The sequence below is a fragment of the Haliaeetus albicilla genome, chromosome 10 (assembly GCF_947461875.1).
Source record: "Haliaeetus albicilla chromosome 10, bHalAlb1.1, whole genome shotgun sequence".
Taxonomy (NCBI): domain Eukaryota; kingdom Metazoa; phylum Chordata; class Aves; order Accipitriformes; family Accipitridae; genus Haliaeetus; species Haliaeetus albicilla.
In genome coordinates this window covers 38,015,155-38,041,892 of record NC_091492.1, presented here as the reverse complement: position 1 = coordinate 38,041,892, position 26,738 = coordinate 38,015,155, and the positions used below count along the sequence as shown (strand labels likewise).

General features: G+C 43.1%; 1 protein-coding gene and 1 long non-coding RNA gene across 6 annotated transcripts in view; one reads left to right on the top strand and one right to left on the bottom strand.

The window, feature by feature from the left end:
• The window catches only part of LOC138687471 (uncharacterized), a 190,136-nt gene that overhangs the window by 65,337 nt on the left and 98,061 nt on the right, over nt 1–26,738 (top strand). The gene's annotated exons all lie outside the window — the stretch shown is intronic.
• The window catches only part of HIC2 (HIC ZBTB transcriptional repressor 2), an 81,027-nt gene continuing 57,196 nt past the window's right edge, over nt 2,908–26,738 (bottom strand). Inside the window, exons 3-4 of the mRNA XM_069795074.1 lie at nt 18,423–18,566; nt 2,908–12,224 (exon numbers count right to left, since the gene is read on the bottom strand). Of these exons, the coding sequence (XP_069651175.1) occupies nt 10,476–12,188 (1,713 nt within the window). The 5' untranslated portion in view covers nt 12,189–12,224; nt 18,423–18,566 and the 3' untranslated portion in view covers nt 2,908–10,475. The remainder of the gene's footprint in view (nt 12,225–18,422; nt 18,567–26,738) is intronic.

Genomic DNA, 26,738 nt, shown 5'->3' with positions numbered 1-26,738 from the left:
TGAAGGGAAAGAAGTAAGACGTGGTGTGGCAACCGGTAGGAGGGAGGAAACTGCAGAATTGAGGCAAGAGCAGCACCCAGAGGAGTTCTAGAGGGAAGCCATTTTGGTCCAAAGAGCAAATTTTGGAGTATTTTTGGCCCTCTATGCCAGGTTTTGTAATCCAGGTTCCTCAAGGGAAGGGGTAGGATGGGCGTTGGCTTCAGATGCTGGAAGAACATAGTCTTAATGAAATTAACACCAAGAAACAGTAGTGTTACCAGAAGCACACTGTGACCTGAGGCAAACAGTAATGTGCAGAGATAGATGAAAGCAGCATTACATTTGCAGTCTAGGGCTAGGCTCCCAACTGGATGCAACCATTGCGTTATTTGCGTTTTAGGTAGTTTGCTTCCTGCCATAAAGGAAGTCCTGAGTTGGGAGCTGAAGGCTATATATACACCACATGGAAGGAGTGAGGGACTTAATGGCTCTGCTGACAGCAGCCAGCCTCTCCTGTGGGAACGCCTTCAGTTGCATTCTCAAGGTGCAGCTTACAGGGGGCTGCAGGAGGTGGCTCCCACTGCGCAAGAAAAGAACAAGACAAAGGACAATGAGTTTTGCTAAGGCATATGCACTAGCTTTAGCTATTACTGATTTAAGCCAGGTCACGCTAAACCTGGTACACAGCAGGCTTTGTACAAGTTCACAGAAAATCAATTTGTTTAAAACTGGGCAACTTTGTAGTGCATCCAGACAAACAAAATCCAGATAGATACACAAAATTAATGGTAACAGCTTCAGCATTCTTAGAGCTGTTGAAAATTTGTCATTACTTGCAGATAAAACCTCCTGGGCTTTGCAGTTTGTTTTCAATACAAAACAGGATGAAGGCATATTTTAGAAATAATTTGCAAAGGGAGGTGCTAGTCTTTTGGCTTTCACTGACCTGAAATTATGCTTTTTAAAAAAATTGTCCTTCCCTTTTAACTTCTTAATGTGATATCAGTCATCAGAGTTCTCATGAAACAAACATTCTGCATCTGTATCTACTCAGCAGGGTCCAAAGGGGACCTCAAAAGTGGCTGAAACAAAATTTCATTTAAAAAAATTATAAGTTTTGTTCCCATAGAAAAGTTCCAATTTTGATGCAATTATATTTCCTGCAGAAAAGCAAAACCCAAACCTATCATTCAAAGGTTTGACCCGATGTCTGTTTGCTCTTCAAGAGGGAGAAGGATAGTGGAGAGAAAGCAAGTGTGGGTTTGCGAGAAAAGTGTCTGTTTGCTCTTCAAGAGGGAGAAGGATAGTGGAGAGAAAGCAAGTGTGGGTTTGCGAGAAAAGAAGTCCTCCCAATAAATGGGGCAATGAAAGCAGAGGGAAGAAAGTACAAATTCCCAGGCATTCCAGACATATCTGGTATCCTTTACATCCTGCGCTCTGCACTTCAGTTGTACATTTTTCAGTGTTCCACCACAGAGGCAGCTGCATTTCAGTTGTGAGTTATTATATGAAGAGTTTTGTATAGTTGTCACAGGATCTTATGAGATGAAAAGGAGCTGACCATGGCAAAGAAAGTAAAATAGAACATGCAATCTATTAACTATGCTGGAAACCACTTACACCACAGAGAAATGGGTGCCAGGAAGCAAAAACTTCCAGAATAAATTAGAAATAATAGGAAAAAAAAAAGGAAAAGAAAAGTCATTGGTAGCTGGAAGAAGAGTACAGGCTCATTACCACATCTGAACTGTTGAAAAACAGCCTCTGGTTTTCTGTAGCTCTTCATCTGTTTTTCTGTTCATTTTTGTCCTTCTCTTTAACCTTGCTGGGTAAAACACATCTCCAAGGACAAATAAAAATGATTTTCTTACCAGTGCTGCTGACTTTGCAACCTGTCAGAAAACTGACTAAACTTGAAGCTCCTTCAGTCAGTCACTTTAAAATATAGTCAGCATTGTGTTTAAAAAAAAAAACGGAAGAAGAAAAAAGAAATACATTAATTTAACGCCAGGGTTACTCTGCTGCATAAGGCATTCCAACAGACTCTGGGAGAAACAGCAAAACTGTGGTGATGAGTAGTGTGACAAAGGGAAGTGTTGCAAAATACTAGGCTTGGCTCTTGCATTATGATGAAGATGCTTAATTTGTCTCCATTAAATAGGTATTTTATTGAAGGATCCTTAGATCCAAAAAGCTGGCCCGGGAACCAGAAAACACCGTTAAGAACCCAGGCCAAGGAAATATTAATTAATTTTGCTAGGGTCACACCTAACCTGCCCAAAGAAAAAAGTCAGTATCTTAACATTTGGAGAGGTTGAAATCTGCAGTGGGTGCTGTTGTTATTACTTAGAGCCATCTTCCTGGAAGCATTTCCCCTTTTTACCTGCACCACAGGTGCATAGGGAACCATAATTTCTTTTAGGAAACTTTTCTGCCTCAGCTGCTTCTCTGGTCCTCAGAGATGTGCCCAGGGAGTGAGACTTACAGCCCAAACAGACTGATGGAATCTGTGGATCAGCAGGTCCATCTACCATCTCCTGTCTCCTACAAACACTGCTTTCAAACTGTGGCTAGGACAAAGCAGGGGTATCTTTTCAAAAACAGCCTCAACTTGCTCAGGGTCATAACAAAAATGGTGAAATGGTGATTCCTGCATTATCCATTGCCTGCACGTTTACCCTACACCAGACTGGCCCATGCAATTAATCCTTTCTTATATTCTAACGAGCATCAGATTTTGGCTTATGAGCAAAGTGCATAGGTGCATAAAATGAGAAGTTGTGTGTGGCTCTTCAGGCTATGTATGTGTGTGTGGGGGTCTGCTTTGTGAAGTAGCTGGTTCAGACCCCTGGGCAAAAATAAATGAGGGAGGAGAAAACATGGGGAAAGTCAGCTAAAGGAACAAGGTAAACTCTAGAGCGAAAGATGTAATTTTTCAATCAAGCTTTTAATGAAAAGATCATAAAATAACAGTTTCTCATCACTGTACATTAAGACTGCAAATTTCTGAATGCTGAGATCATATTATAATTTCTGTATCTTTTTATATGACACTTGAGTTGAAGCCACAACTATGTGTGGCTCTGACCTGAATTCAAGCTCTTGAAGGAAATGAACAGAACATTGCTGCAGGAATGTCGGCCTTTCCCTTGCCCTCCCTTCCTCTCTCCCTCCCCAGGAAACATCCAGGGCTCCTAGACTGACTGACAGTTAAGGCTTAAAATTAAAAAAAAAAAAAAAAAAAAAAAAGAAAGAGATGCAAAATCTCTTTTTCAGTTGTATTTAAAATATTAAAATAAAATGGGGTAAAATATCCAGTCAGCCAGAACAGGATCCTCTCCTCACAGAAAAGTTATCCCCAGCCAGTCAAAACTCCTGTGGAAGTTAGAGCAACAGTTGTGCTTGGTGCTTCGACTGATAACTTGTGAATGAGAAAGTTTAAAAAATGTCCCACTCCTCAGGGAAAGCAAGTGCTATGAAGTGCGTCCCCTAACTACCAACAAATGTAGCATGAAGTATTCTGTTTTAGACCTTCCCTACTGCATCCCACAGGGTCTGCTCTGTTCAAAAAACACTGATCCATTGATCCCTATGTGTTCAACACTAGGCTTCAAAATGCTTAGGAAAATTGGGGAAGGAGGGGAAGAAGAGGACGGTGACAGGAGACAACTGAACAAAAAATGCATTTCTAGCTCTAAACTTATGTTTCAGTATTTTTGAGTCCAGTTAGTTAAAACAAGGAAAGCAGAATAAATAGCAATTCTGTTGTGGCATAGAGATGAATTAGGGCTGAAATGAAGAAGCCTTCCTGACTAGGAGGTCCGGCTAGGAGCCTTACAGCAGAGCAGAAACTGCCTCACAAGGGATCCCAAATCTTTTCCTTTTACAAGGAAAGCAGCAAATTTAGTGAGTCTAATGGGAAACCATCAAAGGTGAAATTTCTTACCCTACTCTGAAAAAAATGCAAAATATGAGGAGTAGAAAGGGGCTGAGAAGCAGCTACTGCTTGCCTGCTCATCTCCTGCACTAAAGTCAGGACAATAAACTACCATGGGACTTAAAACATTGCAACAAGCTACTTTCAGCTATTGAAGGAACCCCAAAATTTTCTTTTTCAAGAATATGGCCAGTTCTGGAGTGCAAGAGTAAGCTTATGAAAAGAAGGCGTTTTACAATAAATGGAGAGACTGCTGATGTTGAGCAAATCACTAAGTTTAAACAAAAACTAAGAAAAAATCCTAGAAGTCTATTTAATTATTCCAGAATTACAGCTCAGAGCTCATTTAGATTTTAAACTCTTGCTTAAACAAATGTTTATTCAAACATGCCATCTCAATGATAAGCATTTCTGCTGTCTGGGGACAGCTAGATGTTTACTATGTAGAGCCTCTCAAACCCATTTAAAATGTAGGGAGGTTTTATCTCTTTGTTTTTTATTCACTTTTCGCTTAACTCCAGCACAGCAGATTGGAAAGGTTTCTGAATTTGGCAAATATCCAGAAATCAACAAACATCCTTTCTTCATGCTAATTTTTAAGGCTGTAGCACATCCATAACTACTAACTCCACCAATACTGGAAAAAGAGGCTTTGTAAAGTGCAGCTTTTCCCGGGGACTCTAACCACCTTATGCTATAGGGCATCTGATGCTTCAGTATAGTTTGCAAGGCCCATCACAAGATGGCACAAAGGCTGTTGGGTTTGGCACGAAGCTTCCTGTAGCTACCTTAGGCATTGACTCTGCGCTTTTGAGATCCTTATTGCTACCACAGTAAACAGTAAGCGAGGGATGAGGGGGACTTGAGTAAAGGAGCTATGTCCTGTCCTTCAGGCAGGACAATAGACTTCTCTCAGTCACAAGCTGCAATCGGAAGCACACAACCATTCCTCTGATGGCTTCTACCTTCTCTGGATTTTGCCAGCAGTCACCTCAGAATTCGTTTTGTTTCACTGAGTGCACTGGATGTTTCCCTGGTCAAGACCCATACTCCTGCTTTTCAGAACTGAAGCGACACGGTAAAATACTGCTAACCCAGACTTTGAACCTGCACTGCTTGAAAACAATGCTTTCCACACACATGAGAGAGAGGAAAAAAAAAACAAAAACCAAAACAGGAATCTTAAAAGAGTGACACTGTAAATGGAAACATTTAAATACAGCAAAACATAAATTCCTCTTCTATGCAAAGCTACAAAAGTCCAGTCTTTGTATTGTCTTCACAGGTTATGGTTTATGGCTATGCTGAGAGTCTCTGAGATTCTTTTTTTTAATATATTTTTTTCATTTTTTTGAAATCCTGTAGAGAAGACCCTGCGGACACATCTTTGTGTTTGCAACTTTCTGAATTACATTGCAAAACTGTGCATACAGAATCTGAGAAATAAATACATTCATTACTGCACATACATATTGATACAAAAACAACACTGTCAAATAGTGTTTGCACCATCTTTGTTAGATATTAAGACCAGGCAAAATTAATATTTCATTTTCCATCAGCCCCCCCTCAAATGTTTGAGGTGGCTTTGGTGTAGAAGGTAAAAGCTACAAAGGGTCAAGACTAATGATGGGGAGCTTTTTTTTAAAATTTTTTTTTTTTTTTTTTTTTTGGCTTCAGCGATATTTTAGCAAACCATCTTCATTGGTCATCTTTAGACTGTTCTAACATGCAAATCAAGCTTAGGTTTTCACCTAGAAAGCCTTAGGAGTTTTGGTTGGGCTCTTTGTGCATGACTCTAAGGTCTGGAGTGAATCAATCCAGCTGTTTAATTAAAAGGTGGCTCAGATGGTCCGAAGAGTACAGCTCAGGCCCCAGCACAGCCCTGAACAGGAGGCGGCAGCCAGGCACCCGCGCTCTCACCCTCGCACCAGACCGTTAAAGCTACCCAAGTCACCGCAGGGAGATCAGCCACCTCTGCCCACAGCAGAGGGGCGGTTCGGAGTTGTGCGTACTCTTCCGTGTCAGCAGCCGCAAAGCCTCACAGAAGCTGCGTGTCAATAGCTCTTTGGTGTCTTCTGTGATCTTTGTGGCTCCTGCTAGTCCCCAGATGCACAGAGCTGGGCTTTGGGGTTTTTTTCCAGGTATTTGTTTTTGGAGGTTTTGCAGTAAAGGACTGGAAAACAGCTCAGCCCAGCTCCCCATGGCTAACGTTAAGGAGATGTGCTGGGTACAGCAGCTCCTACCATCTTCTGACAACATCCTTCTCTAACTCTAGAGCTTATTGCATTTCTCTCTACCCTCTTGGTACCCTCAGACTCCTCTGAGGAAGAGGTAGGCTGGAATGCCTCCACAATAGTGCCTGGGTCTCACTCCCAGCAACATCTCTTATGGGTTGAAGACAAAAAAAAAAAAATCTGCGTGCCATATTTCTAATTGCCCTCCCTCTCCCCACCCACCCCGAGCAGTGCTGGAATGCAGGCTGGGACACAGATCTCCCCTCCCAAGCTGGGGAACGCTGCGTAGCCTTCAGAGACAAACCAACGGAAAAAGCAAAGATTAATTTTGACTGGCCCCTAGATCTGTTGAGGTCTGAAACTGTAAAAGTTTATGTAAACAATGAGATAAATATATTAGTACTTTTCTGAGCCAAGTGAGGTTCCATACTCATTCAAATGTGCTTTGGTTTAAAAAATAGTTTTGTGAATTTGGGTATGAGCTTCTTTATTCTTTTATACAACTTTTGCTATTTTATCTTTTTTTTTTTCCTGTTATTCCGAAAACATTCTGGAACTAAGTGACTAAAGCATATACTTAAGCTGCCTGGCCTCTTTTTTTTTTTCTTTTTGTTTTTTTTTTTTGTTTGTTTTTAAATTGTTTTATTCCTCTTGAGGCTCTTTGTGTATTAAAAAAAAAAATTTAAAATAAAATAAAAAAAACCAAAAATGCAACTCCCTCCCCCCCACCCTAAAACTCTTAAAATCTTAAATATGAAACTAGTGTTTTGCTTTCTCATTAAAATACAGAAAAATGTTTGATACAATACTATGTCGTACAAATGCAGTTGAGTGTTTAGGCCCCAAGCAGGCCTGAAACAGTCCCTGAAGTTTTGAGTATTATTAGTTATTCATTATTACTGTCACAATTTGGAAAATGTTGTTTATACTCAATCTATGGAACACAACTTTACACAGCTACTTGAAAAAAGAACAAAATTTCCTTTTGTACAATACTCTTGCTGTACACAGACTTTATGTCGTATTGTTTAAGTGCTGGGGAGGGGATAAAGTAAAAAAAAAAAAGACGCTCCGAAAAAAATTTTTAAAAATAGCATTGGGTCCTGAAACTTCAACATGATTCTCAAGGCTTAAGAAACAGATGAAGAGGGGGCCTGGGGAGGGAGAGGCTACATCACCCACACACATGCTTGTAAAAATGGAATTAAGTGAGGGGGAGCAGGTTATTTGCCTGCTGAGGAGCTCACTGCTTCCTTGTGCCTTGGGCTGCTCCATGGCTTGGCTCAGTCGGTCACAGCTTGAGCTGTTGTCCCAGGGTGGCTTCTGCACAGACACCCACTGCTGTCCCCATCGCTGGCCGCCTGCCGCAGTGGTGGCGGACCCATCTCGGCAAACTGCAGGGCCACAAGCAAATGGGGGAAACCCGCATCCAAAACCCACAGCGGGGGACAGGGCTCATCCCTGGCCGTGCCCTTCTTGCTAAGGGAGCTAAAAATTGTTTTGAAAATCTGGACTTGATGGGTCTTTAGCCAGCTGGCAGCAAGGGGAGCCTGCTCTGGCTGCAGCCTAAGCCAGTATGGGATTCAGCTCAGCTTTAGGATGGTTGGAGCGAAGGTAAAGGCAGGGTGAAAGTGCCTAGGAACTAATCTTGCACGGCTGTCCCTGGGCCCTGCTGAGACTTGCTCTGAGAAAAAGGTAGATGGCAAGGCCTTTCCTGTCCTCCCCAAAGACTACTTTGGGGACCTTCTCAGGGGGATTTGGCAAGGGATCAAGGAGAAAATAATTCAATATATATTCAAAATGTGGAAGTGCTAAAGACACTAAAAACCCACCTAACCCTCCCAAGAGAAAACAGCGCATCTCAGCACAATTAGAAAAAAACAAAAGTCCATGCTCCCATCTCATGCTCCACAGCTCACAGGCATCCGGGAGCGAGCAGACAATGGCACTGGGAGAAGCACACTGGAGCGCAGTGGGCGAGAGGGGCAAGCGTGTTCCCTGTAATGTGACACCAGGCCAAGGCTCAGCGCCTTTGGGTTGTCTATTGCTTGGAGCCTGGATTCCAGTTTCCTCAGTTCATACAATTGACCCAAAAACTTCTTATGGACTAGTCTACCTTAACAAAACAAAACAAAACAAAACAAAAAAACAACAAAAAAACAACCAAACAAACAAAAAAAAACCAATAGAAAATGAAGCTTATATTTCTTTGTTGTAGTCAAACATGCTCACATTTTTCTTTTTTTTTTCTTTTTTCTTTTTTGGTCGAAACTTAAAAAAATTGGGTTTGTTTTTTTTTTAAAAAAGACAAAACGTGAGGTTTGGTAAACCTTACGCATAGAGACTATACTGGTTTGAGTGGAAAAAAAAATCAAATGAAAAAACACAAGTGTAAACCTTACTCAATTCAGAAGGGATGATTCTACTGGCTGTGAATTTTTACCACCACAGTCACGGGAGGCTTGAAATAAGCCATAGCTTTCCACAAGGTCACGCCAACAAAGTCAAGGGGGCCAAGAATCGGTGGGCTAAGTTCTCTGTCTTCTCTCCTAAACCAATAGCAGCTGTTGGCTGTGATGTCTTATGCAGATGTTGCAAGAACATTTTGTTTCTTTTTCTTTTCATTTTTCTTTTTTTTTTGTGTGCGTGTGTTAAATTGTCTAAAAGGGAGGATATGAAACACTTTGGTTTGCTTTTTCCTCCTCTCCCCCACCTTATTGCACTCTGGATTCTAGTAAATTATAGGCTGCTATGCCCTCACCCTCTGTCCTGCCAGGTGTTTACAGACTGACCCAGATGTGCTGGGGGAGTGGAAGATGAGGGGGACATTTTCCGCTCCCCTTAGTATCCAGATTCAATAAACAAAGCTGGAATGGGCCCAAAAAGCTCAGAGAAGTTTTCTTCTTTTATCTAAAAGTGACTACAAACAGCCAAGAGACTGCGAATGAGCCAGTCCAAGCAGCCAGCACAGCCTCTGGCTCAACGTATTTTTTGCTTTGTCTTTGGCCAAGCTTTGCTTTAACATTTCTCTAGCTGACTTTTGATGGAAGGACAGGGTGGTAAAAATCCCTTAACTTTAATTTAGCTTCTACTTTTATACATTTAATTACTTACAATAAGAGAAAAAAATGCCTAATCTTTCACTAACCATCTTATTGTTCTCATGAATTCAAGAGGTAGCAAAGGTAACAAGTCTGTCCACACAGACTCGCTCTTTAGTGAGGGAGGAAAGCTAAAAACATACACACACACAAAAAATAAAATAAAAAATAATAAAAAAAGTACCTAAGGAACTTGTAGCAAGTCCAGCCTACATCAAACCCCCTCCCCACCCACCCACCCTAGAATTAACCTCAGACCTTCCAGTTCAAACATTCACATAAACGTTACAATGGTTTTTCCTTTAATAAAACAAGTACCTCTAAGCAAAGAATATTCATACGAAACTACTAGAAAAGTAAAGACGACCCCCTGCTCACTGAAAGAAATTCCCAGGGCATCCGGTCCCTGTTCAGTCATGGGTAAGGCAGAAGAGGTTTGTGTGTTTTGTGGCAAAAGGTGGCATGTGGTTACATGTGCCAAGGATAAAGATCAAAACCAAAAGAGGAAGGGATGGCGAGGGAGGCATCGCCATTTCTTTACGTGAAGTACTTGGGCTGGTGCACACCTGGGTAGACTGCTCTCCCCACCATCGCCAGCCCAGGGGAACGGTGGTGGGTTCCACCACTGCTATGGCTTTCCCACAGTATCTGAAGGGGATGCCAACCCTGTGAGATGGTCCACAGACACAGCTTCTGCGCTTGTGAATGCAATGCTACGTTATTTCACAGCTACTTAGGCCACTGAAAAGGTGTACTTTATTTTCTTTTTAGTGGCAAGAAATGCCCCTACTGAGTTTGGTTTTAAGAGAGGAGGTGAGTAGGGTGACAGTAACATGAAGGGAAGAGGCAGGGAGGGGTGAGCCAGCAGAGGCTCAAAGTTCCCCATGGTCCCCCTACCTGCTCCAGATAATCAATACGGCAATGAAGTCGACATGCGCAAAAAGAAGTGGCATTTCTTGCCTGATCACCAAGATTTGGAGGGAGAGTTGGACTAAAGGCATCAGCTTGGCTGTGGACCTTTCTTTTTTTAAAAAAAGGGAAAAAAGGAACTTTTTTTTTTTAAATGTTAAAGCTACATTTGTTTAGGCCTCCCATGACTGAACAGAGTATGGGGAGTTGCCCCCTTTTTTGTCTGTTTTTTTCTTTTTTTTTTTAAGCAGCAAGTCTACAGAAAGGTAAATCACTGCGGATGGGCTCGAAGCTCATTCTGGAGTCTTTGGCTTATGTGGGAGAGGTATGCATTCGCAGGTGGCTGATCAGATTGCGCTGCTGGGTGAATTTCCCACCACACAGTTGACATTCGTAAGGTTTTTCTCCTGAGTGGACACGCATATGCTCTGTCAGTCGGTACTGCCGGGTAAAGCGCATCCCGCATTCCTCGCAAGCAAAGGGCTTGAGCCCTAAGTGGCTGCGCATGTGCCGTGTCATGGTGCCCCGCTGCGTGAACATCTTGCCGCAGATATTGCAAGGGAAGGGCCGAGTCAGCCAGTGAGTCTTCTCATGCTGCCGCAGCGTGGCTGGATCCTTGTAGCTCTTCTCACACACTGAACACTTGAAGGGTCGGGACTCCGCGGCATAGGACTGGTTGGGGTTGGACAAATCCTCAGCTTCATCCTTGCCACTGTATGTGCCTTCCTCCTTGATGTAAAGGTCTTCCTCGGTGTGCGTCTCCACGTGGGCATTGAGCTGCTCGGAGCTGGGGAAGCCTTTGCCACAGGGGATACAGACATACAGGTTGTCACCGTAGGCTACTGGCTCAAACCCCTCCTGCCGGTAGACGTAGTTGGCACTAGTATGCCCGCCGCTCTCACTCTCGCTCTGGCCGCTGTCATCACTGTTCTCCTTACCGTTTTCCACCTCCTCCTTACACGGGTAGGGTAGGTCTGCGCTGTAGGCCCCGGCCAGACTCCGCTCCACAGACTTGGACAAGGGCCCCAGCAGGATACCGTTGGGCAGCCCTTCACCCTCGTCCCTGTCTTTGCCCCCCTCCTTTCGGTCAAAGGCGTTGTCTTTCTTGATCCACTCCTTCTTGCGGGACGAGTGCCGGAGGCCCTTGCGCTGGCTGCTCTCTGTCAATGAGTGGCGGCACTCTTCGCTCAGATCCATCTCCATGGGGTCACTGCTGTCCGCCATGCTGTGAGGGGCTCCGACTCCAGACTCGTCGAACGATGAGGCACTGTTGGCTGCGGGGGCTGAGGCAGATTGGGGAGAGCCATGCTGGCTTTCACTGTGCTGCGTGTCATCGTGGGAGGCTGCAACAGGGAGTGACGGGCTTTTTTTGGACAGGTCAAGGCCTAGCTCCTGGTCGCCGGTGCTTCCATTTGCACTGCTGCCCCCACCGCCGTTCTTACTGGCTCCCCTGCTTAAGGAGTGACAGTTCTCTTGGTTGGAGCTGCTGATGAAGACCTCGTCATCGGAGAGCTTTCCCTTTGACAGCTCCTTTGAGTGCGAGCCCTTCAGCCCCTCATTTGACCCTGAATAGCGAGCTTGGATGACCGAAGCAGTGGAAAGTCTCTGACTCCTGGCAGATCTCCCGACACCAAGGCCACCGGCCTTGCCAGCAAAGGACTTGCCGTTCCGCTTCAGCTTCTTTCTGCAGAGAGCTGCCAGGTCGTGCAGTTGGAGGTAGCTTGCTGCGGTGAGGAGAGCATTAAAGTTCTGTTCACCGGGCTGGTCAGTCGTTAAGAGCTTACCAGTATAAATAAAGTCCAAGATCTGCCGGAACACGGTGGGGTTCACCATGTCCGTATCTAAGTTAATCAGGTTGTCATGCAGGACAAGGGATTTGAAATACATGCTGCTGGCTGCCAGGATGTTCTTATGGGCACGAAACAGGGCATTTTCTACCACAATGATCACATCACAGAGGAAACCTTTGGCTCGTTGCTGGTTCAGCTGCAGTAGCAGTTGTTTGGCATGATTTGGCAGTTCCATCTCCACCTTCTCTTCCTTTCACCTTCACCTTACCACCTGCAAAACAGGAAGATGAGAGGTGTGAACCTGCTGTTTCCACTTGAACAAGTCTACATTTAACAGACTGGCTTAACACGCTCTAGTCTATGTTAGGCTTGACACTGACTAAGGATCTCTGGGTACATTCAGCCCTGCAAGCTGTGATCCTGCTTGGAATACAGAGAGAAGTATTTCTCATGCTAAGATTTGATTCAAGTCTTTCAAAAATCAGATTTGTAAATATCTTTTTACAAAAGCAATCGTTGTTGGCTGGAGTTACTACTAAAAAGATACCAGCAGGAAAACAGTATTTAGGTACAGGGGAAAGCTGTTTCCCTCTCCTGACACAAATATGAAGGGAGGATGAGGAGCAAGAAAAAAAGGAAGAAAAAAGAAGCATCTACTTCACTTCCATTTGCATATCTGAGCATGTAAAATAATTAGCATAAGCTGCAGCTTCCCTGCTTTAACATGTAGTTTGTTTCCTGGCTCTTACATGTTGAAGTCCTACAACACCCAGCTGCTCTGGGGTTGAGAAAATGACATGTAGCAACTAAATCCATTGAAGATGGCATTAATCACACTGAGGTGTGAATGGGAAATCTCCTTAAGAGTAGGAAAGGCTGCTTTAAAAACCAACCCCCCTGGCAATGTCCATATCCCAATCCATTGACATGAAGGGCTAGAATCAACCCTGAACTCGCTGAAATTCGGGATGCTGAGCTAGCAAAATGCCAGCAAATGTCTTCAACAATTGGAAACTGTTTTCTTAAGTTAATTCTGCCCTGCCTTTAGTTTTGAAGGAATTTTGTTTAAAATGATAGAGTCAAGTAACCTATCTCAAGCCAGTCTCTCTACCCTGAAGTACCGGGAAGAGAAGAAAATTGTGGTTACCTCTGTGTAGTTCATGTATTTCACAAACAGTATTCACTATGTATTTTAGTTTAGATATTTATATTGGTTTTCCCAGTAGTGTGGGCTGTAGGAAATATCTAGTTTGAGGCATATCAGAACTCATTGCGATTACATGTTTGGTAGATACTACAATACATAAAAGCTAGAATTTAAATCTGGGGCTGTATTCAGGAATCCAAGATCAATTTTTTAACTTTTTTTCTTGATTTTTTTATTTGAAAGTGCCAACTACTACTTGTAATGGGCATTTATCTGTTAGAGTTGATTTAAAATAAATTCTGAGGTTCAAATGTAGGAATTAAATACCAAACATACAACAGACACCTTTAGCCTTCCACTTCCTTCCTTCCTGTCCCAGTTCATCATATTACTGAAACAGATTTCTCTTACTGAAGGAGGAACAGGCCATAAGTTCATAGAAATGAAGAGCTTAAATTTTCTTTTGAAATCATCATCAGTTAATGCTTTTATTGCTTGTGAATCCCATTACCACATTCTGTCCCATCAGATTTCAAATGATGAAGCATTAGACTGCATTGTTTTCCCTCTGTGTTAAGTATGTGTACACAAGAAAAAGAAATAAGGAGTGATACTGTCAATATTAAAAATAACCTCCCTCAAACCTGGTTCTCACTAACTGGTGACAAATAGATTTAATTTGGCAGAAAGGTGGTAAATTTACATCATCTGTTTCTGCATAACAAAAAGATTTTGCTTTATGAAAAAAGCTACCAAAAAGTAAACTAATGCAATTCTTCCTCCAATGTTGCTGCCTGACTAGCCTGGTACTTATACTTTTACCAACAGATCTGCCAAGCAGGTACCTCCCTTCTTCCACAGGACACATTTCTTCACTTGGTTAGCTGGTCAGCCTGGTACTTGGTTATGCATTTGGTAGAATTTTGTGGCCCCTGTTCAGTGCACCAGCACCTAATTCAGAATCTACACAGATCTCAGTGGCTGATCACCTTGACCCACAGCTAAAATGGCTGCTCTGCTTTTCTGTTCTGTATTGTTTCGGCAATGGATGGGAACCCAAGATGACAGTGGATTCACAACTGTGCATTCTTGCACATTAATGTTGTTCCCAGTGGTGGCTGCCTTTAGAAAGGATGGCAGCCAAAAGGAGAAAAGACAGGCTTGCTGTGGTGCTAGCCAGTTATTTCTTCTCCATCTATAGTGTTTCTGTCATAGAAACTCAGCCTGCAGCATCACAAAAACGTGATAGAGACAGGGATTACCACCACTGAACAGTGTTGAGCACTTTAAAAACAAGTTTTGCTGTAATTAGTTACATCAGAGTTGCAGCACGCAGGCAATGTGTCTGGTTCTAGTGGCTTGCTTCCAGAATTGCTGATTAAGGGGAAGAAGCAACAGCACAGAGGCACCAAATACCCACTTTTATCTAGCCAGGCCAGTAAAAGCACTTACTTCTGGGTCACCGAGATATATTGATAGGGAAGGACAAAAACATGGCTTGCAACATAACACAGCATCTATGTGTATAAATGCATCCTGCTCAAGAATAGCAAGAGACAGCCTACTACTACCCTATTTCCACTACAAACATAATGATGCTTTTCCATGCATGTAACACACAAAATCCCTCGATAAGATTTTTAAGTGTTCCATAAAGGACAAATATGGGAAAAGAAAGGAAACAGCACAGCCAATGTTTTTTGCCTAAACAGACTAATAAAAAGAAGTAAAAGCGAGCTTATTTCCCATTCATGTGGTGCTTGAAGCAGAGGTCTAGAAATCTTTGTATACGTGTTTGTCTAAGCCTTTGCAAAGAGTCAAGGCTTGCTGCAACTACTAATGGGAAATATTTTTAAGTTTTTACTTCTTTTTTTTTCTTTCTGCCTTAAATGATACTGAAACCAGGTAATGAGCCTGCAGGGAAAGCCCTGGAAACAGGGGTAGAATTATAGTTCTGCTTTTTACTGACCTTCATGAGGAAGATAATGTTATTATTAAACCTCAGTATATTCTGCAGCGTAAAAATTAGCATAGTACAAGTTATTTAAATAACATCTATTTATCTCACATGTCAAATTTTACAGAAGTATTCATGTTCAGTAGGGCATAAGTATGAGGTAGGTTTTTACCTTTAGTAGATTTTAAAAGCAGTGGTCAGGTTTAAGCACTATAACACTGCCTATCAAATCTGAATTTGTTAGCTGAAGTCTAACCTGGATTTAGCAACCCCAACAAAATGAATGTAATGGAACAAGGCAGCAAAACCTTCAGCCAAGTTTAGAGCCCCATGTTTAAAATTTTGCCAGAATTGCCCACCCAGGGCTTTTACCAGGACAGCAACATGGGTCAGAGAACACAGTTTTGACTGACATACCTTTGTTGACAAAAGCTTTATAGCATCAACCTGGCTTGTGTATCTTGTGCAGTCCTGAACAAAAATAAATCCATTCCAGATATTTTCCAGAGCTGACCAGTTACAAACCCTTCTTTAGCAATGATGCATTTCAGAGGTGGGGGAAGAGGGGTGCATTGGAAAACTTGTTAGCAAAAGAGAAGCAGGCATTATTCCTTAATCTATGGCATTCCTAAGATCTCACTTCTAGCTGAAAGCATGGGACCAAAGACAGCTATGAGGTTAAGTCCGGTATAAAAGTTAGCAGATCTTCCCAAACAAATGGCAGGTGCAGCCTTACAAAGGCCCTGCTATCCATTAGTTTGCAGAGACTGGCTTTTAACAAACCCTGAACATTTGGATAACACCACCACCACCAATTACGACAATAAAAGCCCCCAAAAGCCCTGAAAAATCACAGTGGTTTATATTTCTTGTATCTCAGTATCATTTTTAAGAACCCTTCCTTTTCTGTTTTCTGCAACATGATAAAAAAAATGTACTCCCAGTTCAGAGGAGCCCTGGCTCAGAAAAGGCTCAGATGCATTTCTAGTAAAAAAACCAAACCCCTCAAGAATGTGTAGATGTCTCACTGGGGCTACAGTCTTTTATCATGGAATTTGGTGTGCAAAATTTCACTCCTTTGCATTTAAAACAGGATCACAGAAGACTTTGGACATTAGAGATGGTCTTTTTTCAGATTCAGGTTGTTTCCTAGTCATTCAAGACAAAGTTTTCAGAGCAATGAACCTGCTCAAATGTTCATGTGCAAGTAGGGAATGAAACAAGGCTGAGGCTCTCCACTACCTCCACCATATCCATGACACTGAGACACAGCACATGCAAAGACATGAAAAATACAGGGCACAAATCACAGAATACAGTAATGCTGCAAGCAGATGCCACACATCAAACAAAGCTTCGCAAGCTAAGAGCCAATAGCGTCTTCATAAGCAGTATTGCCCAAGGAGCTGGGTAACTGCGAGCTGCTGTGCCCAGCCTGGGGCACACTGTGATCCCGTGGGCATGAAGATTGTGCAGAACACACAGACTGCTCCAGGAGCTGTGCTGCTCTCACTACAAAGCAGGAAAAACTTAATTTTCTCTCAATTTCCACAAAGACTCTGGATGTCACAGAAAATTAGATTGCCAAAGTACAGGAAGAGAGGAATCCCTTCACCCCTTTAAATAGTATAAAATCTACATATTCACTACAGATTTGATTCTCTTTCATATCACTAAATCTCTTCCTGAAAGTAATTGCTGAATGAATGCTAAATGTGTTATCTTAGCAACCTCTGGCAGGAGATGATATTTGATTTCATCTCTGAGTTATAGATTGCAGCATATGAATGTTGTTTACCTTTTAAGAAGCAACACCAGTGAAGCAAAGAATCAATCAAAAACAGATCTAAGGAATCACTCATTTCACGTAGAGGATTTGTGGATGGATGAGAAGGCTAGACACCGAGCACCTGAACAGTGAACTAACAGTACTGCAGATAAAAACCAACAAACAGATTAGATGTGATGTATCAAATTAGATGCTGTTAAAGCGTTAGCCTACTGTGCATGTTATAATATACTTAGGAAAAGATAGTGGCCTGCTTACTTATTTCTCCATCTTCCCAAGCAGTTGTGCTGCACTGAGCAGGCACTGCAGCAGTGAGCATGGAGAAGAACAAGACAAAATTAAATCAATTGTTTCCTACATTGCTCTTTCCCACCAATTTACTTCTGACATTGAAAATGCTGTGTCCAGTTGCTACTGGATCTGGGTGAAACTGAAACAGATGACTTCTGCACCCTTCACTTTCAGACGAACTAACTTTTTTAGAGCACTTGAAGACCCCACTGGGAAGAGGGCTTTCTTGTTGCTCACTGGCTCATCTGATCTTCCTCTTCCCCACATCCCAACAGAACCTATTTCCAGGACTCTCCCGAGGTATCAGTGAAGTGGGCTTTCATGGCCACTAACCTTCCCCCCAGGAGCTGCAGTTGGCAGGTCATTAGCCGATGCCTTGTAAAGGTATTCACATTCCAGAGCAGCAGAGGCATAAGGAGGAATGCAGGAACTGTGTTAGCCCAAATGGTTCCCTATCCCCAGCCCCTGTGAGCAGGCAGGCAGCAGAACGCAGAAGCAGAGGCAAGAACATGCATTTTCATCATTGGCAGTGGAGCAGCAAAAGCTCTGTGAGGTGGGCTCAGGCAGAAAACAGGATGCAGCACCCTTGTTTTTCTCACAGGAATATCTCTCACTTCAAAATAGGTAAGACCAAAGTGTCAAGTTACTTGGGGAGAGGTCTGCAAAGCTGGGGAAGGGAGAGAAAGCGACATGCAGGACAGAGCAGGATGTGCAGCTGGTGTTGCAGGTGTGGTCATGGAAAGGAGAAGGAGAATGGAGGATCATTTCGCAGAGGATACCACATCAGCAAACTTAGTGGCCCTTGTTTAGTTTGTTACATTCCAATTAGTGCCAGGCAGAACTGCCCTCCTGGCTCTCTGAAGCAGCTCTTGCAGGACTCCCACAGAAACAGTATAGCTTTGCTTATGGACACAAGCACCTGTTTGGTACCTCTGTGCGGCAACGTTTGGACATTAGGTACGTGGGCAATACATGCTCAACTGCTACCAGCTCCTGGCCCAAAAAGGAGAGAAGAAAAAGAGTCAGATGATTTCCCAGTCCCTTCTCTTTCCTGTTCTAGAATAACAAGGAGAGCCTGACACGGCTAGGCCCTTCTCTACTGCATGGTAAACTGCCCAGCGAAGGGGAATCTCCATGGGTGAAAAGGATAGGGGCCCTGTGTGCGTGAAAGCACTAACATCAGGAGAGCAAAGTGATTTCCAGTCAGTGCAAGCAGGAACACCTTGCTATACAAGCTGAGGCTATGAGCAGTAGAATGCAGATTAACCACTTGGTTGCCGCTTACCATGCCAGGTACATTGGGCTAAAGGCACCTCCATCCAGTGCTGCCCGACGTGCCAGGTACATCCCATGATGTTCCATTGAAATCACAACAGGCCATCAATAGAACGTGGCTGCACGGATGCAGAATGGAGAACCAGCAGGGACGCTGTTAAATGCAATTAAAAAACTGCAATCAAAATTGAAATGTACATTTTAAAACGGCCACCTGCCTTAAATATGTAACTACTAGAACAACCTCCCCTCCACCCATCTCCCCAGAACTGCTGAACTGCGACGGAAACAGAGCAGAAGGCCTCTGCAAGTTCCTTGATGACTCTCTCTGGCCACCTCCACTCAGGACTCCCAACAGCACTGAGCCTAAAGGGGACCAGTCCATATATATCCAAGAACAGCAGATCCCAGATGTCTGCACCAGCTTCCTTCTGCCCAGAAATTCAGGCAACTAAGTATCACCATTTAGAAATGCCTCTACAAGGAGAAAAGCCTGGTGCCAGAGCTTCATGGTCTGGTTCCCCACCCGGTACAGGCAATGGAAGGAATGCTTCAATGCTGATCCTCTGTGTTGTCCCCATTTCCCTGTCCCCCTTCCCAAGCCTTTGAAACCCTGCTCTTCTAGAGATGTTATGGCATTGAGACCAGGCTGGGTCCTTTGGCTTTTGTTACGTCTGTGGTACAAGACAGGAAAAGAAAATACTGTGTACCCTCTCCTATTTAGAATGATGCTTCACTGATAATTTAATCTACGTTCTTGGAGACTGGAGATCAAGTTGATTCATGGTGAACTGCAGCTGGTACGAGAGTCACAAAACTTAAGATCTATAATTCCACCCTTCCTTACCCAAAGGAAAAAGCAACAACATCTTTTCCATGTCAGGGAAAGGCACATCCCACAGATACACTCAGCTTGTCAAGCCTAGGGTATCCTCTGCAGTGTGTATCCTCCTTCACCCAGAGTTCCTGTAATCAGCTCTGGCAGGATTATCAAAGAGGATAGTGTCAGGGTAGATGCTAAGCACAGGTCCCTCTCTACAAGTGGTGATGCCACCCCAGGGGAAAAAAAAAAAAACCAAACCAAAAAACCCATGAAAAAACAGAACAGAAATAAACCTGCAGCCTCGCAGGGATTTAAAATAGGATTTTAGATCTTCATGGCAAAGTGAAACTTTGCATAGCTCTTGTCACATTGATGGGTGCATGTCTCCAGCTGTGATGCTGGAGATAGAAATCTTACATTTAAAAAGTTAGAAGAATATTGATTATCATTTCAACCTTCAAAGATAAAAGGCCAAATGAAAAAGACTTACAATAATTAATGTAGTTGGATGAGAGAGAATGTAAAGGAGGACACAGGCCTGGGAAATAGGAAGTGTCTTTGTGAAAAGGACATTGAATGTAAGGAGATCGTTCGTTCTTCCCGGACATCTGCTAGGCTCAGGCCCAGGTCAGTGTTCCCATCACTCCCACCTGCATTCTTTCCCCTACAATTCTGTAACTAAATCACACTAAACTAATAGGTCCTTTGTATTCAGGTCACCCTGTTTTGACTGCTATAGACTGAAGATTTTTAAATCTTGTCAATACAATGAAGAAGTGGAATGTAAGCGAGTGTTTGCTTACTGACCTGGGCTATGCTGAGCCAAGAGCATTTGCTGAACTAGTCTGAACGGACCACTGCCAGCATGAACGGGCCAACCCACATTTAGATAGCGTGCACCTTTAAGCATAATGGGCCAGAGCCCCAGGGATTTGGAGCTCCCCTGTCTCCAAGAGATCACACACTCTAGACTGCACACAAGCAACATACTACAGGCTGCATCTGCCAGCATCAGGACTCTGCAAAACACTCTGCAATACCAGCAATACTCAGCTTAAGAGAGGCTGAATGCTGCATAAAGGTATTTCTTGGACAGCAGCTCAAATGCAGATTTACAGCCAGATTACAGCAATTTGTTTCTTGCTACTGTGAGGCAAGAAGCTCTTCTCCCTAGTTGTATTTCCCCTCTAGGGCAGAGATTAGCAGAGAACTGCCTAAACCAGAGGTGTTTCCTACTGTTAGAACATCACACTGCAGTCAGAAATGAAGCTTCCTGCCAATTCCTAAACAGAGCCCTTGTATATTATACATTTATTTTCACTGCTGACATGAAGGAGCCTAAGACTACCCAAGCCCTTTAGTGGGAGGAGAAGAGGAGAGACATGGTCCTTGCAGATCTTGTCAAGCAGAGCCAGGCACTAAAAATTCCTGCATATCTGCAGAGCACAGTTGATCTCAGGAACACAGCAGTGGCACAAAACAAATAAAGCCTCAGAAGCTAGCGAGCAGCAATAGATGTTGGGCTCTTCTGCAGCCCTACAACAACTGCGCAAGCTCAGTTCCAACTGTACCTGCGTTGCAAGTAGTAAAGGCAGCTCTGATGCCTTATGCTAATCTAACGACTCCTTATTGCAGAGGAAGGATACCCTCTACCTATCCACCAGTTAAGGCCTCTTTGGTATTCAAAATTCCTCTGTTTCCCAGCTACCTTTGAGCCTTGATGTACAGAATTCTCCCTTTACAATGCAAGAATTTAAGACGTGACTAAAGGATTGTTGCTACGTCCCAACTAATCCTAGAGAGTGTTAGGCAGAATCAACAACCCTATGAATTACATAGAGTGAGAAGATGCTTCTGGTCCTAAAAGCCTGGGCCCTGTCCTTCAGTATGGTAGGCCACAGTTGGCAGGGGGTGCACAGGGTGGCAGCTTCATTGCTGAGCATTTCTGTGGGGGCGAGAGGGCAAAAGCACACAGCACGGTGGAGAAGAAGGAACATCGTGACCCTTTTCCAATCGAGACTGTCTTACAGCACCCTCCAAGTTGCAGCACTGGTTTAGGGCTCTGAGTCACCACAGGTACAAGCTGATAGCCAGGTTGTGAAATGCAGCAATACTGGAGCAAATGCATGGCCCTTTCAATTGTCCCTGCAACTGGGGAGGGACCTCCAGGACAGGGATGAGGCAGACAGCTGGGAGTGTTAAATCCACTAGGGACTGTGACTCAGACACCTTAGTTACAGGGTTTGTTAGAGCAAACAGGGCCTCAGAGTACTGGGAGAAATGGGAGAAGGTTTGATAAAGAGCCTCCCAATTGGCCTGCTTATTTTTATTTCTTGTGTGGACTCAGCAAACTTTTCTGCAGAGAGAAGCAGTCTGCACAGGAGCATCTGCATACAGAGTACTGCTAATATCATGAACTTGTTGTAATAGTTAGCATTGAGCTCCATGCTGAGGGGTGCAGGAAGGGCATGGGTAGTAACAGCCTTTGACCAAAATGTCATCTCTCTCACCACATGCCAGATACCAGTGAGCACAGAAACAAACCTTGCTGTCTCATTTTCTTCTGCTCTACAAACCCAACTCTCATTCCCTTATCCATACCTACAGATGCAGCAGTAACAGTTCTCCTTAACATAAATGAACAATGCCTTAAATACAGCACCTTTTGCACTTTATCCACCATTTTTTTTTTCTTTTTTTCCAAAATCTGACTATGTACTCAGCCCTGTACTTCCCAGAGAAATCTTTGTCTCTAAGCCTCACTTCAGTGAAGTCTTCAAGCAAACCACTGTTTAAGAGTTGGTCCTGGCAGTATCCAGACTGTACTGCCTGCCAAACATCTCTCCAAATCAGATGCTTAACTGATCACCCTGAACCCTCATCTATTTGGTTCTTTGCAACCACCAGAAAGTGTTTGTGCAACTCTGAGCCTGGCAAATGAGAGGATGCCAGAAAGCCACTGTTGCTTGTAAAAGCAGAAGGCCTAACAGACTCAAAGTTTTGCAGATTGTCTGCATTGCATCCAAATCTGTCCAAGCTGAAGATAACCTAAGGGGAAAGCAGGGTTTACTCATTTTCAAAATTCTTCATTTCCTTGGCTGCCTCTCTTCAATGACTACTTCTCATTTTGACTGTTTTATTCCCCTGTCTTCACCTGAGACTTCAGACTTTCTTTAAATTTAGCTCACAGGCTGCAAGGTCACTCTACATATGCTTCCAAAATCCACCTTTTCACAGCAAGACTCCCATCCTGCCATCCTTATCCTGCAGCACTGCACAACAGTCGTCCAGGGCTGCAGATATCTCATGCACATTTGGCCAGCCTTCTCTGTCAGACAGTTTCTCAGCTCTTGGGATTACAGCCCCAGGTGTGTTATAAAAGGCAGCCCAGCAAGGTCATAGGGTGTTGAAAACTTTGCTACAGTCCAAAGCACAGGATATTCCTTCTTTCCTTCCCTGTACACTATTCTTGTCAAGGTCAAGGATTTTCTGGCAGTCCTCAAAACACACAAATTATAGGCTCTTGTCATGAATCAAGACTTAAAACATCTCTCCGTTTAAAAAAAGCGGAAGGGGAAGAGCAAGGCAGAGGGGAAGGTACTTTTGCCCAAGATTTGGTTTTGAAAAGGGGATTGGCAGTCTGTGCATGTGCTTTACCCTGTAATCTGAAAGCTCCTCAGGACAGGACCCCTAGAAGCATTTTATACTGAACCATATACACACCCCAGAGCAAAAGAACCAGAGGCTCCCCGCATCCGTTCCAGTCTGCTCAGCTTCTCCTAAATCAACACTGCCAGAAGGCAAGACAGCATTATAACAAATTAGCACCACTCACAATTTGTTGAAGTTGCTGTTCCATTGTTTGTTTATTTAAAACACGCGCGTGCACGCACACACACACACACAAACCTCCCAGGCTTGCTCTCTGCTGCCATCACCCAAACTCCAGATTTGTAGTCTCAGAGAGAGAAGCAAGCAAAGGCAGTGGATTAAACCCATGCAGAGCAACAGTCACTGCACTGGGACTCCACCTGGGTTTTGCTCTTTCACTACAAGCAGAACAAAAGAATGCCCACACTGTTCCAGCCTGGAAGATCAAGGTGTCAAAATCCTTATTTCAGCACTTGACTAGGAAAGTGTTGTTAAGAAAACGAAAGAGCCACAGGCTTGAAAGGACCCAGCACTAATAAAACTCTTAGTGCTAATGCTATTTATGAACATCCAAGGGATAATCCACACCCCTTATCAGCCCACAAGATTATAAGATCTTTAAAATAGGAAACATGTCTTACTTCATAAAGCACAGTATAAGTTTACAAAGCACAATATTAGTGGTAATAAATAATTGTCAAAGTCGAGCAAAGAAGTGGCTGTAAAACCTGAAAAAGTACCGCCATTCCCATTTCATTGTGAGCTCTGGGTGGTAATACTATAGTTTGACTGGTGGTTCCAACTTGGTTTACTCTTATGCACCAATCTGTTTTTACTTTAAGAGATTATTTGGAAAATGTGCTACGCTTTTATTTACACTGGAGAAATTAATGTTTTATCATGAGGTGATCACAACGAGATTGATTTTAAAGAGCTGTAGTAGATTCTTATCCTTCCACCAAATACAGTCTAATTTGCCAGCGTGTATCAGTGTGCCAGCAATGATTCCTTTACACAGCATTTCTATCTGTAGGCACTCATCGCACACAGAGCATCCTAGCTATCTGAGCAATTGCTCACCAGTTGCATCATGTAGCCTATAGAGACAGCTTGTCTTTCACTTCTCTTGGTTTACAAGGCATTAAGCTCTGGGCTGCTGCAGGCGTAGTTTAAAGGACAGTAAAGTCAGCATCATCACCTCAAACCCTTACATGCTTTCATTTAGTTATTTTTTTCATTTTAGAGAAATTTTTCTGGTTTATGAATGCTCTAAATGTTTGTGTCTTCTGGCTGCTGTATCGTGTGCTGACAGATAGCTGCATCATCCAAAGCATCTCTGCTAGCCTGGGTTGAGCATGGTTTGGTTTCTGGACAGGTGAACACTAGATACCACAGTTACCTCCACCAGTCTAACAACAATTAAGGAAATTACTATATTTTATACTCAGAGTGAGACCTTTGCATGGAATTCTGTGAGTGCCAAAACAATTACAATTTTATTCTTCAGATAATCTATAGTTTATCAAATGTTTAAATACTGAAGCTTAAGTATTTCAAAAGCTACTCAGTTTACATTTGTCACCTAAGGAATTTGCTAAGCAATTTGTGCATTTATTTCCTGTCAGAAAAAAACCTTAAAGAGCACAGCAGAATGGATCACCCTCCTTCTTTCGGCACTATTAAAACCATCTCATTGGTAACTATTCTCCTTAAGATGGGTGTGGGGGAGTGAAAAGCTGGAGCAGATTCTATTTATAGAAGATAACCTTGGGAAAAACAGGAGGTACCAGAGAAACAGGCATGAGGGGTGAAGTTGTGACAGTACTGAAACTAGCAGGAGACACAGGTGTACCAGGTGTCTGTGCCAGAGAGTTCTGAGAACACAAATGTGGCCACACCTCCTGCAAGATTTAGGCTTGGCTGGCAGGTTTCATAGACACTCCAATGAGAATTCACAGAGACAATTCACATACTTAAAAGCTTGAGTAAGAGTTAAAAAACAAAACGAAACAAAACAAAAAAACACACTAAAAGGCTATTTTAAAAGTTTGCTGGGTCACTTCCCATAGAGCTCTCCCCTCTCAGCAAGGAAAGTGGTTAATGAAAAAACAAAAACCCAAACAGAATCAAAACAGAAAACCCAAAACAGCCAGAGAGACTGAAACCTCCGTTACACAGATGAAACAACTGAGCGGTTTTATAGCTACATAAATAAGATCAAATCTGGCCAAAGGACTAATACATGTACAAACTACTGCTAACAGCCACAGCAAACATTGATACTACACCTTGGACTGGAAGGAAAAAATAGAATTCTTATATCCTTACCATTTCCAGCAGAGCCCACTAATATAACAGCATCAAGAGACTCCCAGAGGATTCAAAACGTATGTTTAGTGAGAATACATTTGGACTTAAACCTCTCTCTTGGGATTGTGCATTCCCATACACCTGTGTCTAGTATCTAGCTGCTTTCAGTCCCTGGCCCTTGGCTGCACATTATTCACCCACATGCAGCTCTGTCACAGAGAAGGGCTGAATAAATTGCAGCATTGTCATGGCACAGTGCAGGTGCTCCAAAACATGCACATCCTGAGGCTCATGAACTTAAGAAGAGATATGCCTCATCAACCTTAGGGATGTTCTGATGCCATCCAGCTTTCTCTGACCCATCAAGTCTGTCCATCTAGGGTTAATCTATTCCATTCTCCAGGCATTTCCTTGTCAGGCACCTCACTCAAAGAATGTTTTAACAGCAGGAAAACCACCCCAAAATCCAAAACCAAACAATAGTCAACTCCTGTAAAGAACCTGAATAAGTGGCATAGGTGGCATCCTTCTTACCATGAGGTATTCTCCATCATGGATGCTAACATGGCTTTCACGCACGCACCTTCTTTCTCTGCTATCTCAGTGTAAGAAGCCTGACAATAATCCCAAATCCCCAGACCCTTCCAGGACCAGCCATTGCACACACAGACCCATTCCAGGCAATTAAAGTCTTATAACAGGGTATGTAATGTAAAAGCCCATTTAATCTTGTGAAGACAAGAAATAGCAGGGACCTGCCTGTAAAAAAATTAAAAAGTATATAGTAATTCATCAAATTGATTTAATACAGCCAGCTGCATGTGAGAATCCTGGCCCAGGCAGAGATAGTCCCAATAGTATGCATCTGCTTACAAAGAGGCAAGGTGCTTTGGCACAGCTACTGCATCCTTTGAAAAAGTTGGTTTTGACATGTTGGGAAAGGACTTGGATTTTCCAGCTGCTCTCTAAGCAGGAGGCAATTCAGCGAACACACCCAAGACCTGCAGCAGACACCACTCTGAAATTTGTCTTCATTATGTTCTAATTTTCACACAACTTTCTGTTATTTGCAATAGCCAGAAAAAAAAGTGCTGATGAAATTTTTCATGTTTTGAAAAACAGAGGAAAGGTCAGGAAAGCACTGTTCCGCATAACTTGTTCTTTCTCTAGCAGTAGCCATCGAGAGTGCTGGGCCAGGGTTTACTGCTCACATTTTCTCTGTTATTCTTGAGCCAACAAATCAAATATGGGTGTCAGGTTTGGTGGGTTTCAAAACAAAAGGTGTAGTGGAAGGGGGATTATTGTGGGGGTTTTTTAAAGACAGTTATTCATAACAAATAGTGAAATTGCTGAGAAATTAATTCTGCTTTGCCATCTTGCAAATATTACTTCTTCCCCCCAGAAGAGACTGGGTCACTGAGAGATATGCAAAGCTTCAGGCAGGGCTAACAACTGTCCTGAAATTTACTGAGATGCCCAAAAATGACCAATGAGTTTGGGTCTTTCAATGGGATGAATGGCACAGTAGAAATTCTTAGTCAT